This window comes from Olea europaea, chromosome 7 (genome assembly GCF_002742605.1).
Source record: "Olea europaea var. sylvestris chromosome 7, O_europaea_v1, whole genome shotgun sequence".
Taxonomy (NCBI): domain Eukaryota; kingdom Viridiplantae; phylum Streptophyta; class Magnoliopsida; order Lamiales; family Oleaceae; genus Olea; species Olea europaea.
The window spans coordinates 14035564-14056769 of record NC_036243.1 but is presented as its reverse complement, the minus strand read 5'-3'; the positions used below and the strand labels follow the sequence as shown (position 1 = coordinate 14056769).

The 21206-nt window shown below is 33.8% G+C and overlaps 2 protein-coding genes across 2 annotated transcripts; one reads left to right on the top strand and one right to left on the bottom strand.

The window, feature by feature from the left end:
- The first annotated feature begins 6407 nt into the window (after positions 1 to 6407).
- On the top strand, positions 6408 to 10266 carry LOC111397086 (probable prolyl 4-hydroxylase 7). Its single transcript, XM_023023819.1, has 8 exons — positions 6408 to 6721; positions 6830 to 6916; positions 7089 to 7146; positions 7369 to 7473; positions 9008 to 9065; positions 9151 to 9326; positions 9437 to 9491; positions 9804 to 10266. Exons 1-8 carry the CDS (start codon positions 6621 to 6623, stop codon positions 10109 to 10111), a joined length of 948 nt encoding a protein of 315 aa, XP_022879587.1. The 5' UTR covers positions 6408 to 6620; the 3' UTR covers positions 10112 to 10266.
- Positions 10267 to 17728: 7462 nt separating this feature from the next.
- LOC111397085 (probable inactive receptor kinase At1g27190) lies at positions 17729 to 19978 on the bottom strand. The gene has a single exon (XM_023023818.1). It carries the CDS (start codon positions 19790 to 19792, stop codon positions 17981 to 17983), a length of 1812 nt encoding a protein of 603 aa, XP_022879586.1. The 5' UTR covers positions 19793 to 19978; the 3' UTR covers positions 17729 to 17980.
- Positions 19979 to 21206: the final 1228 nt, after the last annotated feature.

Below are 21206 nucleotides of genomic sequence, written 5' to 3'. Positions count from 1 at the left end.
TATATATATATATATATATATATATAACTTTGATTATTATTTATTTACTTAAAATCTTAAAATTTTTTCTTTTTAAAAATAACTTTTTATTATATGGGAAAGGGAAGGAAATTTGTCGAAATCCCCACCTCGTATATAAGAATTTCACATTATTACACTAAATTCACATGAATTCTATTTCAAATGAAAGTTTACAAAAGTCTATGAAAAGTTTCCACTAATTTCATACAAATCTATAAAAAAATTCACGAAATCCCCAAAAATCATCACTTTATAAAGTCCATCAAAATTTTCAAAAGTTCCAATTACATAGCCCATTTAAAAAACAAGGAAACGTGGAAATCATAACCAATCATATAGTTGCAGTTTTTGTGTCATCGCCTGATTCCACGCCCTGAATGTAATTAAGGGAGGTGTCCTCAATTTAGAGTTTGATGGATTTTAAAACTCCATTTAAATTGAGGTATTTTCAATTCAGATTTAAATATAATTCATTAAAATGTAGATGTCCCCAATCAAGATTTTTAAAAATACTTATAAATTTAGGTGTCCTCAACGTAGATTTTAATAGGTAGTTTTGAAATTTAGATGTCCTCAATAACTAGCTGATTTATAAAGATTTCATTAAGTAGATAGATTTTGAAGGATTGCAAGGCAAAAATATAAATACAAAAGATCTGTAACAATTTTATCACAACCCTAAAAATTCACAACTTTTCTCTCCTCTCTCTAGATTTGCTGCCCTCTCTCTCTCTCTCTCCCCCCCCCCATCTTGAACAAGATTTTCTTCTTCTTTCTATCTCTCTTTTCTCTACTGTGAAAAGATCATGTATGGGAACTTATCAATTGATGATAATTTATGAAAGATTACTATTTTTTGTTGAATATTGAATGTGATTTTTTATTGAACTAATTTTTTTCTTATTGACGCTATATATTGTTTACTATTTTATAGATGTGCTGGAAATTATCATGGTAATTTAAAGTTCCTAGTATGCATACTGGAACAACGACGTCTTTCAAGTTCTGTACCCTATTCTTTTTTCTTGGGAAAAGTTGTACATTTTCTATATATACCTGCAAATTTTAGCCATGACATGTGAGGATGGTATCCCACAATTTTTTCTTTTGTGTCTGCATGGTCAATGAGAATTGTGGAGCATGGAATTAATTTCCTTCTGGTCACGTATGTGTACATCTGTGTGTTTGTATCTCACAAGGGTTTTGGCCTTTCGAACTAATTCATATCGATTACGACTTTGATTATTTAACGCTAAGATTTTTTTCCTCTCCCACTCTTGCATTTTGTTGAATTTGTTGAATATTGGGTGTGATTTTTTATTGAAGCTCTGTTATAATATTCAATGTTTAACAAACAATTGAATAAGGATTCGATCATTTCCTGTGATTTATTAACGTGCATATGTGTAAGAATGAGTTGTTAAAGAAGAAGTAAAATTTTGTGGCTTATGTTAAGCATATTTATAAATTTTACACAGAATCTATAAAATCCATTGAAATCTATAAAATTCATGAAAATCTACAAAAGTAGAAATACATTCAAATCTTATGAAATCTGTTAAATTCTATCAAATTTCACACAATCCATGAGAATTTATAAATATTAAGAAATCTATTAAACTCTAAAATGGGGAGACCCCCGTAAAAGTAGACAGAAAAATTTATATCACTGAATGTCCTTTGGTACTACTTAATTAATATGGGATTATGCAACTTGTAAATAAAAATGATATATAAATTATGACATAAAATTATGTGGAGAGAAAAGATTAGATGAAAAATTTGATTGCGTTTTAAACTGATAAATTATATAATGACATATGACATTATGTAACATATTATATAAAAATGATATAACTTGATGTATTTGTACATAAAAATTATACATAAATGATTACATAAAATTATGTGGAGGGAAAAAATTAGATGAAAAAGTTGACTGTATTTTAAAATGATAAATGATATAATAATATGTGGCATTATGTAACCTAAAATTTGATGTACTTGTAGAAAGATCCATTAATACGTGCACTATATGTTTAGGGTTTTGCCACAAAAATAGAGGGGGTGGCGTTCGGTCAGGCCCTTATTTTTATAGCAAATATTCAAGGCTCACTATTTAATAAGATCTGGACATGAATGAATATTAATTATATCAAATATATATAGTAGTATTTGTACCAAGTTTCAGTAGACAAAAAGGAAGTTAGCAAAGAAGAGAAAGAAAGACTGACGTCCTCGTTAGGTATGATGATTTTCAAGAAATAAAAATGCTCTCTCTCTCTTTCTCGCCCTTTTTGTTTTAGAATGAGAATTTTGGCATTAAGCAATTTTATTAAAAAATAACAAACAGTAAAAGACAGTATCTCGTTGAAACATCTCCGATTCACTAAATTGGATATAACTGAACCATTACCTCATACTTAGTTTAAAGATTATTTGGGTCTTTAATGAGAATGAACACCAAAATTCTCTTTAGATAAATAGACGGTGGAGTTAAGAAATATATTACAATAAAAAATGGCATTTTGAAAGGGGGAAAAAAGAAATTTGAAAAAAAAGGGGAAAAGAAAAGGAAATGCTATTATCTCTACAAAAATGGCTACGAGTATGTTCGGCTAAGAGTTTCTGATCGTTTATAAATGCTTTGATCAAAATATATTTTTTGTCTAACTAGTTTTTATACAAATATTTCATACAACTCACAAGTATTAGTTATGTTAAGTTACGTGGAACCACACAGGGAAGGCCCAAGCATTCTTATAGCTCTATTCGTAGCAAGCCTGCCCTCATTAAGGGTGGATTTAGATTTGGAGGATAGATCTACGAATATTAGTAGGGTCGGTCCTGAAATTTTTTAGATTCTAGGCGTTAAATTATCACGAGGCCCCTATACATAATTTTTTTACAAGCATATTGGCATCAAATATGTCCGAATAAAATGGTTTCTCGTGATAAGAAATGTTATAGCTTTGGTACTCACTCATCATTTGATTTGTACGAGAATCAATTTTCATTTTCAAGAAATACAATGTAAAGATTTTTTGAAAATTAGTGAGGTATGGGGATGGTACCTACTATTTATTATAAAAAATATCTTATATTTAAAAATAAAAATTCCAAAGCAAGAAAGACATTATTGGTAGAGAGGCCCCTACTTTATTTGCACTATCATAAAATATCTAATGTAAGAAAATTAAAAATTTCCATAATAATTATTTTTTAGGCTTTCAAAAATATTTTGAGGCCCCTTTATACCCTGAGGCCCAAGGCCACTGCCTTAGTGGCCTTGGGCTAGAAACGGCCTTGAATATTAGCATAGGCATGATTGCAAATATTAGTGGTAATTACAATTTCACTTTACCTTATGTTACTTTAATTTGATTTTAATAGAATAACTACACTTTAATTTGATTCAAATTTGCAAACTACGATTCAAATTGATTTTAATTGAAGTAACTGCATCTAATTTCTCTCGCAGAAATCGATGACGTAACAGTTAGTAAATGTTGATCATCACCTGAGTGTTAGTTTGCTCATGAAATAAAAGCAAAATTAATAAAATAAATGACGGTCATCATTTATTGATTGTCACATCATCGATTTCATTAGTATAAGTTATAAAATTCCATGAAGTTATCAAATTGAAATCAAATTAAAATGTATCTATCCAATTAAACGAAATTAAAGTATAATTAGCTCATTGATGCTAGAGCTAAATACTTTTTGTAAATGAAATTTACCCAACAACTTGGCATAAAAAGAAATTGAAGCACAATATAATTAAGTGTTGGAGGCCAACTTTTAGATTTGAAAGCCAATTGACAAGTGCACTCCCAAACAAGACTAGTCTTATTTTCTAAATACCTAATTAAAATTTAGACACAACAAAAATATCAAGATAAGAAAATATCATAATTGTTGCCTATAAGTCAACACAATGTAACTTCTTTTATATCAATGCATTCCAAACAGATAAACACAATGTCTTGTTTAGCATTGTAATAAACTCAAAATATTATTTTCCTTGGACCATGTTGTGTACTCTACACCCACAATTGAGGTGAATTAGTTTGGTTGTATCACGAATAGCCCCATTACTTTTTTTTTTTTAATCAAGACTTTATAGAAAAAGGTTCAATGAACCATTTATATATTTTATCAAAATTATATCCACTAATTTGAAATCTCCATTCACTTGTTGGAGAGGTGGATAGATAGGATTACTGGTTGCTCAATCATGACCCTAGCTTTATTAAGTAGAACTTCTATTTCCACCTCCTTTCCTCTCTATTGGAGGCTAACAACCTTGACGTGTAGGGAAAAAAAATTTAGCATTAATTGTGTTGAGTATCAATCTAAGTGTCAACATATTATAGGTCTTATTAAATGAGTCACAATTCTTTGCATTTAGTTAAACCTGTAATTTAGTTATACTAGTGTTGTCACCTATACTGGTAGTAAACACTGGTAGTGTTTTATAGCATTACTCAAATAAAAAAAAAAAAAAGGGATACAATTGGTTTTGCTAAAAAAATGAAATTTTTAGCAAGCCCAAACACAGTCTTAGTTCTTTCTATTGAAAAAAATAAATCTTTATTACCGAATTGTTATCACCATTAACTAAACAAAAAATAACAAGAGATACATTTAGTTATGTTTATCATTTTATCTGAAGAGGAATAATTGTATTAATTCCAATTTTCCATATAGATCGCCGTGTATTATTCCTAATTTATCTTATACTCCATTGTATTCCATCAAATAATGCAAAATATTATATATATTCTTAGTTCTTTGTATTGGAAAAAATAAATCTTTATTTCAGAATTGTTATCACCATTATCTAAACAAAAAATAACAAGAGATAAAATTAGGTATGTTTTTCATTTTATCTGAAGAGGAATAATTGTATTAATTCCAATTTTCCATATTTTTTATTCATGCCCACAAATCTGTTTATTTTAACTTAGATGGAAAATTTTCTCTAAAATCTACAACTGCATAAGAGATTCTCTAAATAATCATCAAAGTACATGTACTCTTTGTATCTTTTATTGTAGGTTTTTAAAAATCTTATCTTGTATTGTAGATTAGTTTTCATATTATTAGATTTTATCTTAGTATTATAGTTGGTTTAGATNATTTTTCATAATTGATAATGATAAATGGACCCAATACATTTTACCTACAATAATATCACGTTCAACCTGTAAATATTTCCTCTAACCATCCATAAAATAGTAATATTTAAAAACTCATTTTACTTCAAATCAAGACTTTGGAGCATATTTACTTGAAAGAGACTCTTATAATTTCACGGGGTGTTCTCAACTAAAATTTTAATGAATTTTAAATGATTATAAATTCGAATGAATTTTGTGGATTTGAATGGATTTTTACAAATTCCATAAAAATTTAATCAAATATGGTGAAATTTCAGAAGATTTGCTTATATATATTTATAAGTTTGAAATCCATCCAAATCTTTTAAAATCCTTCTATTAATAAAAATCCTTATAAATCCACTAATTATTGAAATTATCTAAATTTTAAAGGATTTCATTAAATTCTCAATTGGTGACAGCTAAATTTTAATGAATTTCATTGAGATTCAATAAAATCTCTATTAAAAACAAATAAATTTAAAATGACTTTTAAAATCCATCAAAATCTCAATTGAGAACATCCCCCTCAATCCTAAAGTTACCTCAACGAAATGAAGTTTTTGATAAATATACTTCCATTTTTCTATATTTCAAAATACTAGTATTCATTTTACCCTTCATTGACTTCATCTCAACTTCTTTCTCACCTTCCCTCTTCTCTCATTTCTGTGCCTACACTCATCACCAACTTGTCCCAATTCTCAGGCATTTAACCCCCTTCCTCATGTTGCCCTAGCTCTACACTGCCCTTATGGTAGTGTTGGTTATTATTGATTTGATTAAAGTCAAGATAATATTAATTAATTCAAAAAAGTAAATATGACTTATATTTAAATTAATACATTGAGAAAAAAATCCACTACGGAAAAAAAATTTCATTAAAATAAAAAATTGTTTGCCTTCTAAAAATAATAACTCAGACCTGTCCCTTTTTCTTCGTCCCTACTAACACTTTCTCAATCGAGTCTGTCGCACAGAGCTTGTCTAGTGTGATTATCTGAATGACGTAGTTTGCAGGCTATTGCATCAGCTTGAGAATTTAGTCAGTACGATCCGAAAGATAGCAATTGATAGTTTCCCCGTCAAAAAAAAAAAAAAAAAACCGAATTATCTAAAACGTTATGAGAATTTTCTCATGAAAGTTGCTCATTTTAGAAATTTCCTCAATAGACTTGGACAAATAAATACAAAAACAATGGCATTTACACAATCTGAACCTTGAAACCAGTGGGCGACCCCTCGAAATTTTTCCACAAACAAATAAAAACAACTGCAGAGTCCTAAGGTCCAAGAACCAGTCTACTGACCCAGTTATTTTGTTTTTGAGTCGAATTGAAACGCTCCAGAACATCATAAAACCTAAACCCACTCTCTTGCAAGATTTTGGTCTTTGCCACCCAAAGAAACTGAGAGATTTTGGTAAAAAAGCAAATGCATTTTCTGATGGAACATCGAGATTTTCTCATTTTTTCTCTGTGTTTTCTATTTCTTTTATCGAATCTTTCTCATTCTGTTGCCCGATTTTCTGGAGGGTATGTCTCTCTTTTTGTATGAAAATCTAATCTTATTTACATGTATATTTATTCTTGATCATGACTGATTATTTATTTATTTATTTTTTATTTTGTGGGTTATATCAGAAAAGAGTCGGTGATGAAACTGACGACGGGCACCTCTTCTGTTCCGTTGGATCCAACGCGGGTGATCCAAATCTCTTGGCGTCCCAGGTTCTCTCTCTTTTTTTTTTTTTTTTTTTTTTTTTTTTTTTTTTTTTAACCCAGGTTCGCTCTTTTTTTTTTTTTTCTTTTTAAAGTTTTCCCTTTTTACTCTCAAAATGGCATGAGTCCACTGTGTTTGATCAATGATGATATGATTTTAATGGTGATTGAAATTCTACAGGGCTTTTATATACAGGGGATTTTTGACTGATAAGGAGTGTGATCATCTCATCACTCTGGTTAGCCCTTTTTTCCTTTTCATAATTTGTTGGTAGTGATTTATCAGACTTAATGAAAGAAGGAAATGTGAGAAACCGGGGGAAAATTTGAAATCTTTACGAATAATTCAGATAAGGGGGATACTTGTATTAAGCTAATTAATTCATAAATTAGAGGGATGGAAAGGAAGGGTTATGATCTTCATTTGTTTGATCCCCTTCGGATTAAATTTGGATGAGCAGGCTAAAGATAAGCTGGAAAAGTCTATGGTAGCAGACAATGAATCTGGGAAGAGTATAGAAAGTGAAGTCCGCACAAGTTCTGGCATGTTTCTTAAGAAGGCTCAGGTTAGTGAAAAATCCTATTCCAAGATTTTTCTTTTCTTGATTTTGATCCCTGTTTTAACAATTTTTCCAGATTTGTATGGTTATACACTAACATGGGTGGCATGTGTTTTTTATATTATAATCAGATATTCGGATTCTTGTGAGTAGTTAGAACATCTCCAACAGTGGTGTAAAATTGGGGGTAAATTGGCATCTCCAAAACCACTTTTGTATTATCATTTACATTATGGTGGTTCTAAATTCAAGTTCTGCTCCAATGAGAAGATCTTAAAAAATTGGATTCCAGTGGGTTGGTAGATTTTTGCCCGTTGTGATCTAAAAAAGATGTAAATCTACATCATTTTTTACATTTTTGCCCGAAATTTTCCATCAGAGAGTTTTCCGCTAACTTTTGGAGATCTAAATTACAATATAGATCTAATTTAGAGCACCATTGGAGATGCGCGTTTATGGATGTATCAACTTGTTTCTGCCTGTTAATTATGTGGATGGGGATGCTCTAACGTGGATGGCATGTGTTTTATACTATACTCTACCTTGTGATTGTTATACTGTGGAAGGGGATGCTACCTGAAAAGCAATTCATTTGCATTGTCGTTGTGTTGCAATGTCACGTAAAAATTCTATTCACGTTTTATATTGGAACGACCACAAATATAGGTTTTGCAATGCTATTCTTAAAGTATTTAATTATTGATGGGTGTGTTATGTCATGCACCCCTTATTTAATGAATCAGCGACAATGAGTCAAGTATGTCATACCCTTTTTGGTGGAACCTTCATTTACAGGTAGTTTCTACATTCCTCTAACCATATGAGTCTTCTATAGAATTGCCTGATAGCCTTGGGGTTGCATATGCATTGTGTGCAAAGTAGAATTAGTAGTAGTACCTAAATCCAAAGTCTGACCAGCTCAAATTATTTCATCAATTTGTAGTAGAAAATGGCTTTTATGGGGGCATGAATTAAGAATCTTATTTGACTTTCCCATTTAAAAGGCATGTTATAAGTCACAAGTAAAAATAAAATATAAATATCCTCTATCTTTGAGATACTCTTTCAAATGGTGAGATTAATTCGTTTAGTATCTAATATAGGAAAGAGTAATTGTTTAGGCTTCCAGACCTAATTAAATTTTGTAATGCCTTGTGTATGCATTCTTGAGGTGTGTGACTAGTGCAAAAGACTGCCACTTGGGCTTGTGGCCTGGGTCTGCAGGTTTTGATCGTGGTCATATTTGGGGTTTAGGCTCCGTCTTATTTACAGTCCTCATGTGCGGTTTCCTTCACCTTGATTCTACCATTCCTGCCATTAAGTGGCAATACTTGGCATGCCTATGTACTTATGATATGGGAGACTTGTCATTTCCTAGAATTTTTTTATGGAATTTTTTCACTTCTACTATATCGAGAAGACCATTGCCCCAATATCACATGTTAAATGTGGAGACTTCATTTTCATAAGCTATTTTTGTACTTGAATATAGCCTGTTGAAGTTTTAACGTGCTAATTGTATGTTATTTTTCTGTTGAAGGATGAAATAGTTGAGAGTATTGAAGCAAGGATTGCTGCTTGGACCTTCCTCCCTCCAGGTATTCCAGAATAGTTTTCTTTAATATTTGTTCACTCCATTTTTGTTTAACAAAGATTTTTTACTCTATGAATTTTGCCATGTAGAGAATGGGGAATCTATTCAAATATTGCATTATGAGCATGGAGAAAAGTATGAGCCACACTTTGATTATTTTCATGATAAGGCCAATCAAGAACTAGGTGGTCATCGGGTGGCTACTGTACTTATGTACTTGTCAAATATTGAGAAGGGTGGAGAAACAATTTTTCCAAATTCAGAGGTATCTAATAATGTTATTGCTTATCCTCATCTTTTTCTCCCTTTGCACAACCAAGATAAAATTTTCTATTCCCTTTTTCCTCCCTCTTATTCGTTTAATTTGTATTGAAGGCAACTCAGCTTAAGGGCAGTGACTGGTCCGATTGTGCTAAAATTGGCTATGCAGGTATTGTGTTTTTACCGATTGGCACATCTATTAAGCATGACATGGTCTAGATGGATGAGGTTCTCTTTATTGTCTTCTGCTATTTTGGGCCTTGCCTGTGTTTCCATTAGGCCGATCTTCGTTATTTTAACTCAGAAAGCAGATAATACTTTCTGTTAGTTAGTAGTTAGAAGAGTGATAACTTCCTTTCAAGAGATAATTTGAGGCTCGAGCGTGAAAATAAGCGTCTTACTTGAATTGAGTCGACTTGACCTTATGGTAGTAGAAATTTTGGATTACATGCATTTACTTTATGTTCTCTCTCCTTTACAGTAAAACCCCAGAAAGGTGATGCGTTGTTGTTCTTTAGTCTTCACCCCAATGCAACCACTGATGCATTAAGCTTGCACGGGAGCTGTCCTGTCATTGAAGGCGAGAAGTGGTCAGCGACAAAGTGGATTCACGTGAGATCTTTCGATATACTACATGAGAATTCTGTGAGTGGAGATTGTGTCGACTCGAATCCAAACTGTCCTGCATGGGCTCTCAAGGGTGAATGCGAGAAAAATTCTTTATATATGGTGGGTTCAGAAGATTATATGGGTCATTGTAGGAAGAGCTGCAAGGTGTGCTCGTCGTAGTAACTTCTGTTCTCGCAAATTAACATGTTTGTAAGAGAGCAGAACTTGTCTATTATTAGTGTATATAATGGTAATCTGTGTTTTTACCCTCACAGTAGTTTAACATTTTGATCAATCTTATTAATCAAGTGTGGACATTAACATCGTGGGTTAGATTTTGCTCTCTTCCATTTGTGAAATTCAATTTTAGGCGCCGTCTTTGATAAAGAAAAACGAAAGATGGTGAAATCCCCTAAGCTCTTTCTTGTCGACCTTTGAAACCCGCTATGTCAAATTCGACGTATGGAACGAATACTAATATTTCAACAAAAACATACACATCCAAACAAATGGGAAAAAAAAAAAATAGTGTTTCGCATGGGATAAAATTTTGCTATTTGACACTATCGTGGCTAGCCAAATACCTGGAATTTAGGTTTTCTTGGTATTCTATTGATTAATTAATTAATTAATTAAAAAGTTATCTTGGGTGCATCGAAATAAGTTACCAAAAGTTTGTTGTTAATTAATTTCTTTTGTTTCTTTTCATAAATTCCAACATAAGTGATACATTGAGGTAGAACAGAATGCTGTGACAATGTTGTATAAGCATCTTTTGTTTTATTTTAGCTAACTAATTAATAACTATTTTAATCAATCACGATGATTAAAACTACGATACGAGTACATTAACTTTCAAAAGTTTGCACTGCATCATTGTCAAACTTTTAAGATAGAGATCTATATACAAATAGTTAAAATTTTCTACCTCATCGAAACGTGAAACTTTAGCTCGGGCCAATCGATTTATTCGTCATACTTAGAGGTAACACTTGAATATAATTTAACAATATTTTTATCGAGACGTTTGACTAATTCCCTTGTCGAAAATGGTAAACAAACAGCTCAAAAACAGGGAACATAAAATAGACTGATGTGGCAGCAAGTTGTTGGATTTTATTTTTTATTTTTTATTTTAAATTTTCAACCACATATTTTTCAAAAAAATACTATTTCAAAAAATTGAAATAGCAAATAACGGGAGCCAAACGGGGGCTAATTCTAATTATATGACCGCGTCTATTATTGTTGAAAAGACCTCAACAATTATATTTCAACATGGATATGTTCGACAAATTTAAGTTTACAATATGCATCAACACTCGTGTTTAGAAAATCAAATATAATTATGTTTAAAAATGATGCTTTAATAGTATTTGTATTGTCGCGATGACTCTACGAGTTTTCAGAGTGATTGAGTGTTTTTTGGACCACTTCTATGAAAATTTCTTCAATTTAATTAGTTGAGGCGGCTTGGGCCTCTGGGTCGCGTCCCACATCGGATGGAGAAGAATTGAAAAACGGGTTTATATACGAAATATGTGGCACAAATCCCAACTCCACCACGAAACGAAGTGAACGGGGTGTGAACCTGCATCTGGTAGGTTCGAGCCCCAGGAAAGTCCCCGGGTCATGATTTGCAGAGATGCAAACCCAGGAACGGGTGGCCTCCGTGTCAATGGGCAATATAGCCACTGTGCAATGGGCTGAGACGTGTGTGGAGCCCTAATTGCCCAAGACCGGAGTTCTTTGGCCGATTATGTCACAGTTATTCACTTGGTCCTAATGCGACTAACTGAACGGGGCTTACGATTTCGTGGTGTTACTCTTTTTTTTTTTTTTTTTCCGACCTGCAGACTTCTTTGGCCAAGTATTTACTTGGTTCTAATGCGACTAACTAAAGGGTTCTACGATCTCGTGATTCTTTCTCAATTTCTCTTCTCCTTGAACTAACTAACAAAACATGAATAAGACTCTTCATCTCTCAAAAGTGCTTAGTAGTGTAATCTGACAAGGAAAGTAGATGAGACAATAGACACATGATCGCATTGAGGACCGTATAATTTTTCCCCCATACAGCAAACATGATAAAGAGGATCATTGTCAAAGCCTGAATAACAATTCAATTTATGATCTTCAATGCAAAATATCAAAGGACTATTAAGAAAACAGCATATTACCCACATTTAGAACCACAGCAACTTCACAAAAATTTCAATCAAACAGAATGTTTCGTATCAGTTAATTTATACAGATAAACTCAGCAAATACGGAACCAAAGCTGATCGAATATCACATCACTTGCTCTTGGGAACTTATCTCAGTTTGAAGAAATATGGTCAAGAAATTTGTTCACACAGTGTTCATGTATTTCACGTGATATTTAGAATAAAGATTGAGGGAAATGGAAAGACATGGAGGCAAGACCAAAGGGTGAAATTTCATCACGTAGACACTGGTGGATACCTACACAATCATGACAAGAAATACACCCGCATAGCTGGCGGACAACAAGAGGTGATATCAATATGAAGTCATTATAGTATTCAATAATATCATGCCAGTTTTCATTAAGTAACATCCTCAAAGACAACTCCCTTGCATGCATTGCAGATTTGTGGTGACCGGAAAAAGCTAGCTGATAACGTTTGGTTGGCGGCAGAGGGCGTGTATCTCCCCACTTCCAGAAGCAAACGATGATTGCCGGGATAGCACGACTATGCATAGTTCAACTCTTTTTTATTGTTGTTATTGTTACGCCTATGAATTATCACTCCATATTGGGCCACCTTATTGGACCCGAGCTAGGTCCATTAGTGTTGGGCCTCAAAGCCGAGGCTCTAAGAAGCCTAGCCGAGGCGCCACCGAGGCCATAAAAAGCCCAGCCGAAGTGCCTATCACTTTGCTCACCTCATACTGGGCTCGAACTTAGGCCCATTAACCCGCCTTAGCCCATTTCACATCATTTCTTTATATATATGGATTCAATTCACAAGTTAAGGTATGTTCTACATTCTCTAGCCAAACCCCTATCTCCATACTATTGCACTCTATATATCTATCTCCGTCCGACCGTTGACTTGACCGTCGGAGTGCAAACGGTCGTCGGACCTTCTTCTCGTCCGGCTGCCTTTGCTTCTTGACGGGGTGCTACTTGCGCAGGTTTCGAGGGGGCGAGGCTAGGGTGCCTGTTGGAGCCATTTTTGGAGGTCAACAGTTATTATTATTGTTGACCTCCAAAAACGTGCCAATAGATGTCATTCAAAATGATGCACACATGGACGTATTCCTCAATATGTCGATTGTAAGCTAAAACAATATTTGATTGCTGATCAAATATGTTTAAAACAAGTAAGACATACTCTTGTAGAAGAAGAATATATGGAACAATGAGTGGGTTTATGTAGAGAGAAAAATACAATGCTTTCTCATATGTCTGGAAATCATCCCCCTAAAATCTTACAAAGATCGCTATTTATAGTAACCAAGCTGACGTGGTCATTGTTGGATCAAATTCACATGACCTGATTTGCTAGACCCTACTGTCGCATCATCCTATCTTATATTAATTACATTTGACAGACAGTTGACAAGGGATCAACCGTCCCACATTTCTAGGCTGACATTCCTGACATCTATTTAATGAGGATGTCACATCAATCAATTCTAAAGATAGGCCTATCAGACCCTTTTTTGGATGTTATGAACTTCGGATGTGAAGGGGTTCGGCAAAAAGGAGAAAAGCCACTTCGGTTGAACAAGGAAAAAGAGACCACTTCGGAGAACTTCAGCATTATGACCTCGGCTGTTGATAAAAGCACTTCCATAACCCTCTCTTTACCCTTGATTAAGTGCCACGTGTATGAACACGGGGCTCTCACGTGGTCTCATTGAGAGTACTACTTATGATCAGTAATAATAGTTTCTGAAGTCTAAGTATAGTCATTCATGTGATACATAGAATTTGTATTTCATAAGGAAAAGAAAATTTGATCACGTGGGAGAATTTAATTGCATAACAATATAGTCCCCCAAGTCTAATTTGTGAACATTTATGTGAAAATTAGAGTTTTTGGTTAACCTAGCTGCCCTCAAGGCCACACTTTGAGGAAACTTGCCTGAACTGACGCTCATTTGTTCCGAAGTTGTAGTTGTACTTATATGCCGTGAGTCATAATGCTGAAGTGCTGTGCTTTGTTAATGTAGATGAGGTTGTAAGAGAGATTGGAAAGATTGTACAGGTCACTGTTGGGGAGTACAAGGCATTATCGAGATCCATGCTAAAATGATTAGCTGTCATCAACGATTCCCAAAAAAGACGGCTGACAATGGTTCAAGTTCTCATACACGCAACTGTCACCACATTTAATGTGCAATAATAGCTATCGTGGGTGCGCTTCTCGCTGCCTAGGCGTATTGGCGGGCGTGAAAATCATGGTATAAGTTGAGCCTTAGAATATGAAATGGCAAACGTGGTGAGCGGTTCAAATTTAATTGCCAGATCAACGATTGGGTGATTTGATCATTAATCCAACAGCTGGGATCAAATTTCTTCATGTATTGTTTGTTATTCCGAGAAATATTAGAGCTAGGTCTTCTTTGTTCATGTAAAACGATTCAAGAAATTAGTGAATATTTTTAGAGGTTTTTAAATTGTTATCAAATTCTATTGATTCTGCTTTAGATGCCCTTGGAAGGGAATAACTTATAAATTTAGTGCAAGTTTTGTAGTGTTTGGTTTTGGGGATTAATTAAATATCGATTATGGCTACTATATTAAAGCCATATTTGATTCTCATTCTTCTAAAAATTTATTTTTTCAAAACTCATTTTCAACAACACATACTTCAATAAAATAATATTACACGCAAATTCAATTTTTTTTTTTAACTTTTAATCACACATTGTCTATCAATCTACTATTTAAAATGCATTATTTCTTTCAAAATGGGAATCAAACAATAGCTAAATAAATTCAAAAAAAAAAAAAAAAAAAGGACTTTAGTTGGAAGGTTAAATTAGGAGTGTAAAGTGCATTGAGTCACTTTGAAATTAAACTTTTAGTTGATTTTTTAGGAGTGTAAAGTGCACTGAGTCCCCGTTTGTTCCACATTTTTTCAACAAAAATGCATTTTAAATATCACATTATGAGTCCTACCTTAAAGTGTTGAAGTCAAATATTGTAGGCTGATTTAATGAAAAAAATGTATTATTTTCCCCAATAATGTGCACCAAACGAGGCTTAGCTTGTGCAAACTACAAGCTTGGTCAAGCATAAAAAGAGACTTTCAAAACAAGATGGTTCAACTCGGATACATAGGTTATACTATTCTATTCAGTTTAAATCTACCGATCGAAAAACTGTTTTTTTTTTGTTTTTTTTTATTTTTTTTTATTTAAGGTGAGAACTTTTAACTTGTTTAGAGAGAGATTCGAATGCAAGTTTATGTGGCCAGATAAATTTTTTTTTTTTTTTTCAATTCTTCTTAGTTTATTTATTTTCTTAATTCTTTAAACAAAATGTACTATCCAAAGTAATAGTAAACAAATTTATGAAGCTCATGTTGGCCTCCCCTTGAAAATTCAAAGAGAGATTTTCAAATTATGTCTACATCTCTTTTTCTTAGTCTTGGTTTCTTTCTTCCAAATCGCAAATGAAATCTCCTATCAATTGCATCATGCTTTCTTATGATCCTCCATATATACAATATTTTTTACTGTTAAAAAATTTCTCGTTTCTCATAATTTGCATCTCTTGTTTAGTTTTCTTAAATTTTGCAGATACATCCATGAACAAAGTTCTTTCTTGTCGACCTTTGAAATCCACTATATTAAATTCGACGTATGGAATGAATAATAATATTTCAACAAAAATATACACATCCCAATAAATGGAAAATAATAATAATAATAATAATAATAATAATAATAATAATAAAGAAAGAATTGCGTTTGTTAATTAACTTTTGTTTGGCATGCGATAGAAGGAGCTCTTTTTCAAATTGTTTTCCTTAAATTTTGGTATTTGACACTATCGTGGCTAGCCAAATACCTGGAGTTTAGGTTTTCATGGTATTCTATTGATTAATTAATTAATAAAAAAAATATCTTGGGTGCATCAAAATAAGTTACCAAAATTTTTTGTTAATTAATTTATTTTGTTTCAATTCATAAAATTCCATACATGAAAAAAATAATGCGACAACATAAGTAACACAATGGTGGGAGACCCAGACAAAAAACTAACATTGAGGTAGAATACAATGCCGTCACGATGTTGCATGAGCAGCTTTTATTTTATTTTATTTTATTTTATTTTTATTTTTATTTTTTTCTAACTAATTAAGAACTATAATAATAACCAATCACGATGACTTGTTATATAATTAACAATAATTGACCATGACCTTGTGTAATTTCTTAAAGATTTCATTAAGTTAGTTAATTTTGAAATTGTATATTGAAAGTAAGGTAATTATATATTTTTCCTTAAAACTTGATTATGGTCGAGATAATTTTTCAACATGGATACATGATTAACTCTAACTATGCAGAAAGTAAAATACCAAATTTGAAATGGAATTATTTGAAATTTAATCCTAATATATGCGAGTTTCTAATTGAATTAAATGCATCATCCAAATACAGGTAAAAAGTATTAGAAAGAATAAAATATAGTGAGCATGTAAATTTTAATTTTCAGAGTATTAGTCGAGTCAATACTTAACGTCATGTTCATTGACTTAACGAAGATTTACAGAAGGTCACAATTACATTTAGACATGGAAATATTCAACAAATTTAAAATCTACAATATGCATCAACACTTGTATTTAGAAAATCAAATATAATTATGTCAAATAAAAAAAAATTGCTTTAATCGTAGTTGTATTGTCGCGATGAATTGACGATATCATCAAAAATGTCAGTTTCTTGTTTGTAGAGATCGGATTCAATAAAATACAACAAATATATTATTTTAACATATCTTTATTTATAGCTAGCTTAGCAAACAAGAGTAGACGTAGAATTATATTTTTTTTCGCGGATTAAAATTTAAAGATGGGGTCGACGTGGATTTTCAGAGTCGTTGAGCATTTTTTGCACCACTTTTACGAAAATTTCCTTCAATTTAAGTAGTTGAGGCGGCTTGGGCCTCAACGAGGGTGGATGAAAAAATTTGGTCGCGTCCCACATCGGATGGAGAAGAATTGAAAAACGGGTTTATATACGAAATATGTGAGACGAAGTCCAGCTTCGCCACGAAACGAAGTGAACGGGGTGTCAACCTGCCTCTCGCAGGTTCGAGCCCCAGGAAAGTCCCCGGGCCATAATGTGCAGAGATGCAAACCCTGGAACGGGTGGCCTCCGTGTCAACGGGCAATATTGCCACTGTGCAATGGGCTGAGACGTGTGTGGAGCCCTAATTGCCCAAGACCGGAGTTCTTTGGCCGATTATATCACAGTTATTCACTTGGTCCTAATGCGACTAACTGAACGGGGCTTACGATTTCGTGGTGTTACTCTTTTTTTTTTTTTTTTCCCGACCTGCAGACTTCTTTGGCCAAGTATTTACTTGGTTCTAATGCGACTAACTAAAGGGTTCTACGATCTCGTGATTCTTTCTCAATTTCTCTTCTCCTTGAACTAACTAACAAAACATGAATAAGACTCCATCTCTCAAAAGTGCTTAGTAGTGTAATCTGACAAGGAAAGTAGATGAGACAATAGACACATGATCACATTGAGGACCGTATAATTTTTCCCCCATACAGGCAAACATGATAAAGAGGATCATTGTCAAAGCCTGAATAACAATTCAATTTATGATCTTCAATGCAAAATATCAAAGGACTATTAAGAAAACAGCGTATTACACACATTTAGAACCACAGTAACTTCACAAAAATTTCAATCAAACAGAATGTTTCGATAAACATATCAGTTTATTTATACAGATATACCCAGCATATATAGAATGTGTTGCCCAAAGCTAATCGATTATCACATCACTTGCTCCTGGGAACTTATCTCAGTGTGCAGAAATGTTCAGGGACTAGTGAGCTCTTGTTTCCCAAATAGTAACGGAAATTCATCGTAATGATCAGATAAACCTTGTTCTTCAGCCATGCTCTTCAGTGATCCATAGACCTGATACATGGACCACCTATCCTTTGGGCGAGAAACCACACAGTTACATGCAATTTTTAAGAATCGTACAATTTCCTCATCGTGCCCTTTTCCGCATAGGCGCTTATCAATAGCATCTTTAATTCGACCGGAATTAGAAAGCATGATTACCCAGTCGACTAAGTTACCCTTAAATCCTTCATCGGCAGTACTCACACCAAGAGGTTTCTGCCCAGTAGCTAACTCGAGTAGCACTACTCCCAAACTATAAGCATCTCCTTTAGGTGAAGCAACCATTGTACTTGAGTACTCGGGTGCTACATATCCAAATTCACCTAAATCCCCATGGACAAAGCTACTCTCATTAGATTCGGAAGTAGTCATGAGTCTTGCCAATCCAAAGTCCATTATCCGAGCATCCAAATCCTCATCGAGAAGAATCACGTTGGAGCTAATATTCTGGTGCAAAATCGGAGGGTTGCAACCATGATGAAGCCAAGCAAGCCCCCTCGAAGCACCCAATCCAATCCTAAACCTCGTTGGCCAATCCAACAAATCTGCGTTCCCGTTCAACATGGAACCCAGAGTCCCATTTGATAAATGCTTGTAAACCAATAGCTTCTCATCCTCCACTACGCAAAACCCCAACAGTGGAACCAAATTTGGATGCCTTAGCTGCCCTAACCTATTCATCTCCAACCGAAACTGCTTTTCCCCCAACTCACATGTACTAAGCCGCTTAATTGCAAGAGCTGATCCATCAGGTAACACAGCATTGTAAGTAATCCCCGTTCTAGTGGAGACTATAACGTTCTCGGCACTAAAATTACTTGTGGCAGCCAACAAATCGACCAACTTTAGCTTCACTAGTGGTTTCTGGAACAACATAACCTGAGTAAGCTTGTGAGCCCTCAATATCTCGGCCCACCCACTTCCGTCATCTCTTCCACCAATCCCATAACCTCTCTTCCTTCTTTTACTAGATCTGGTAAAATACCACCACCACAAACCAAAAGCTAACAACAACGAAGCTGCGGCACCAAAAACCCCAGCTGCAATAATAATAGCCAAATTTTTCTTACTCAATCCACCACATTTTCCCAAGGGTCCTCCACAAAGCCCACTATTCCCACTCAAATCAAGCTCCAACAAATCATACTGAAACGAGGGCACCCTCCCAGATAAATCGTTATTTGCAGCTGAAAATTTTTTCAACCTTCCTAGATTAGAAATCTCATAGGGTATATTCCCATACAATTTGTTATCATCTAAAATCAAATTATTCAAATACGCACAGTTAACAAGATCTGAAGGTATTTGACCGGTCAAATCATTATGGGATATATCCAAAGTGACCATATAAGGCAACCAATTACAGATTTGACGTGGGATTGAACCGGAAAGACTGTTACCAGCTAGATCCAGGGTCTGGAGGCTGTGACAATACTGTAAAGAATCTGGGATTTTTCCTGTAAGGTTAAAGTCCCTGAGCTCGAGGCTGATAAGACGATTTTCACGGTCATTCCAGCACGAAACACCAACGAACTTGCAAATGAATCCCACGGATGAATTTGAAAAGCTCCAAGTGTTGAGCTTCCCTTCTGGGTCATTGAATGAACTCTTCAGCTCTTGCAAACACTTAACATCATCTTCCGCAGAGACCCATTTGGAAAACAGTACAGAAATCAGCAATAATGAGGTGAATATGGATCTGCTGTGAAAAGGAGTCATTGCTGATGATTCTAAGATGGGCAAGTGTCGAAGGCTTGAGCCTTAAAGAGAGCGGAGATTATTTTGCGGTGGTTGGGTGTGCAAGAAAGAGAATGTGGTTAGGTTTGTTGAGCTATGGAGGTCACTCAACTATGAGCAAAATTTTATTTTCGTTCCAATTTCATCACTAAAATTTCAACTTTGTTCCCTAGAATTTTATCCTCTTAAAAGTTTCCAACGTAGAAGATATATTTTTTCATCTGTACTCTTTTTTATGTTATTTTGCTTCATTGGTTGGAGTGGGGTCCAAGGGATGCATATAATTTGTGTCAAAACTAAGAAGCTTCATTAATGTTCCATAAGGAATGCTTATAATTTTATGTGTCAAAACTCTTATCTATGACCAAACCTCATGACGAAGATGAACACGAACACGAATACATGTGATCTAGATTGAGTATTTTATTTCCTTCTTTTTTTACAGTGAATAATCTATGGATACTTTAGGAATCAATTGTGCGAGTCACGTGTGAAATTTTTCACTTTTTGCCACTCATTTGAATCCTACATTTCGATCGTCCCATTTGTCCGTTCCCATCTCGAATTGTATTGTCAAAGAACTCATTAAACCCTTGTTAAAACCCAATTTTTGGTCCAAAACACATTTTTAAAAAGTATTTTGTTAGAAAATATGTTGTTAAAAAATAAGAAATTTTTGGATTTAAGTGTAAAATTATTTTATTGGAGAATGTATAGTTGAAAATGAGTTTTGAAAAAAATAGAATAAGTTTTTGGAAAATTGGAGGCCAAACATAGCCTAAAATACCGATGGTTCAGTAAGAGGTGCGGATAAACTATTTTGACCCTGCAAAGAATAAAAGTAATTGAACCAGAATCCTAGCTCTCGAGACTATTTCATAAAATTCTAACAAATCCTCCTACTCCTCAAAGGCCGTATTATACATTGAAATCTCGTCTGATGAGAATGCACTACCAACAATAGTATAATATCCGGCACTTGCCAACACCTTTCTTAAATTTGGGTACCGAGTTTGCAACAAATTGAAAATTGAGTGGCTACGCTTAAAACATTAGTGACCAAGGGTTCTATTACTTTCTTTATCAATAATAAAGGAATGAAAAACGACGACGGACGGTGAGAAAGGTGATTTGATAATGACAAGGTGTTTGACTAGAGATTACAGGTGAGTTTAATTTCAAATAGCACAAATTTCGTGTTTGACCGAATTAGAGGCTGCACGTGGGGTCCACCGAAAGGCATAAGTTTGGTCCACCAAGAATGGCATGTTAGACATTGCGCTTGTAATGAAGCACCATTAAGCACAATACTTTGACTAACTTTATAATATTAAGCCCTCGTTTGAGCCCCATTTTATGAAAAAATAAATTTTTGAATAGTATATTGATGAGAAAT

Excerpts from the sequence above, each read along its gene's own strand:
- LOC111397086 (XM_023023819.1), top strand. The coding sequence starts at position 6,621 with ATGCATTTTCTGATGGAACATCGAGATTTTCTCATTTTTTCTCTGTGT. Across the intron at positions 6,917-7,088 it reads CAAATCTCTTGGCGTCCCAG|GGCTTTTATATACAGGGGAT; the intron begins GTTCTCTCTCTT and ends GAAATTCTACAG. Across the intron at positions 9,492-9,803 it reads TGCTAAAATTGGCTATGCAG|TAAAACCCCAGAAAGGTGAT; the intron begins GTATTGTGTTTT and ends TCTCCTTTACAG.
- LOC111397085 (XM_023023818.1), bottom strand. The coding sequence starts at position 19,792 with ATGACTCCTTTTCACAGCAGATCCATATTCACCTCATTATTGCTGATT.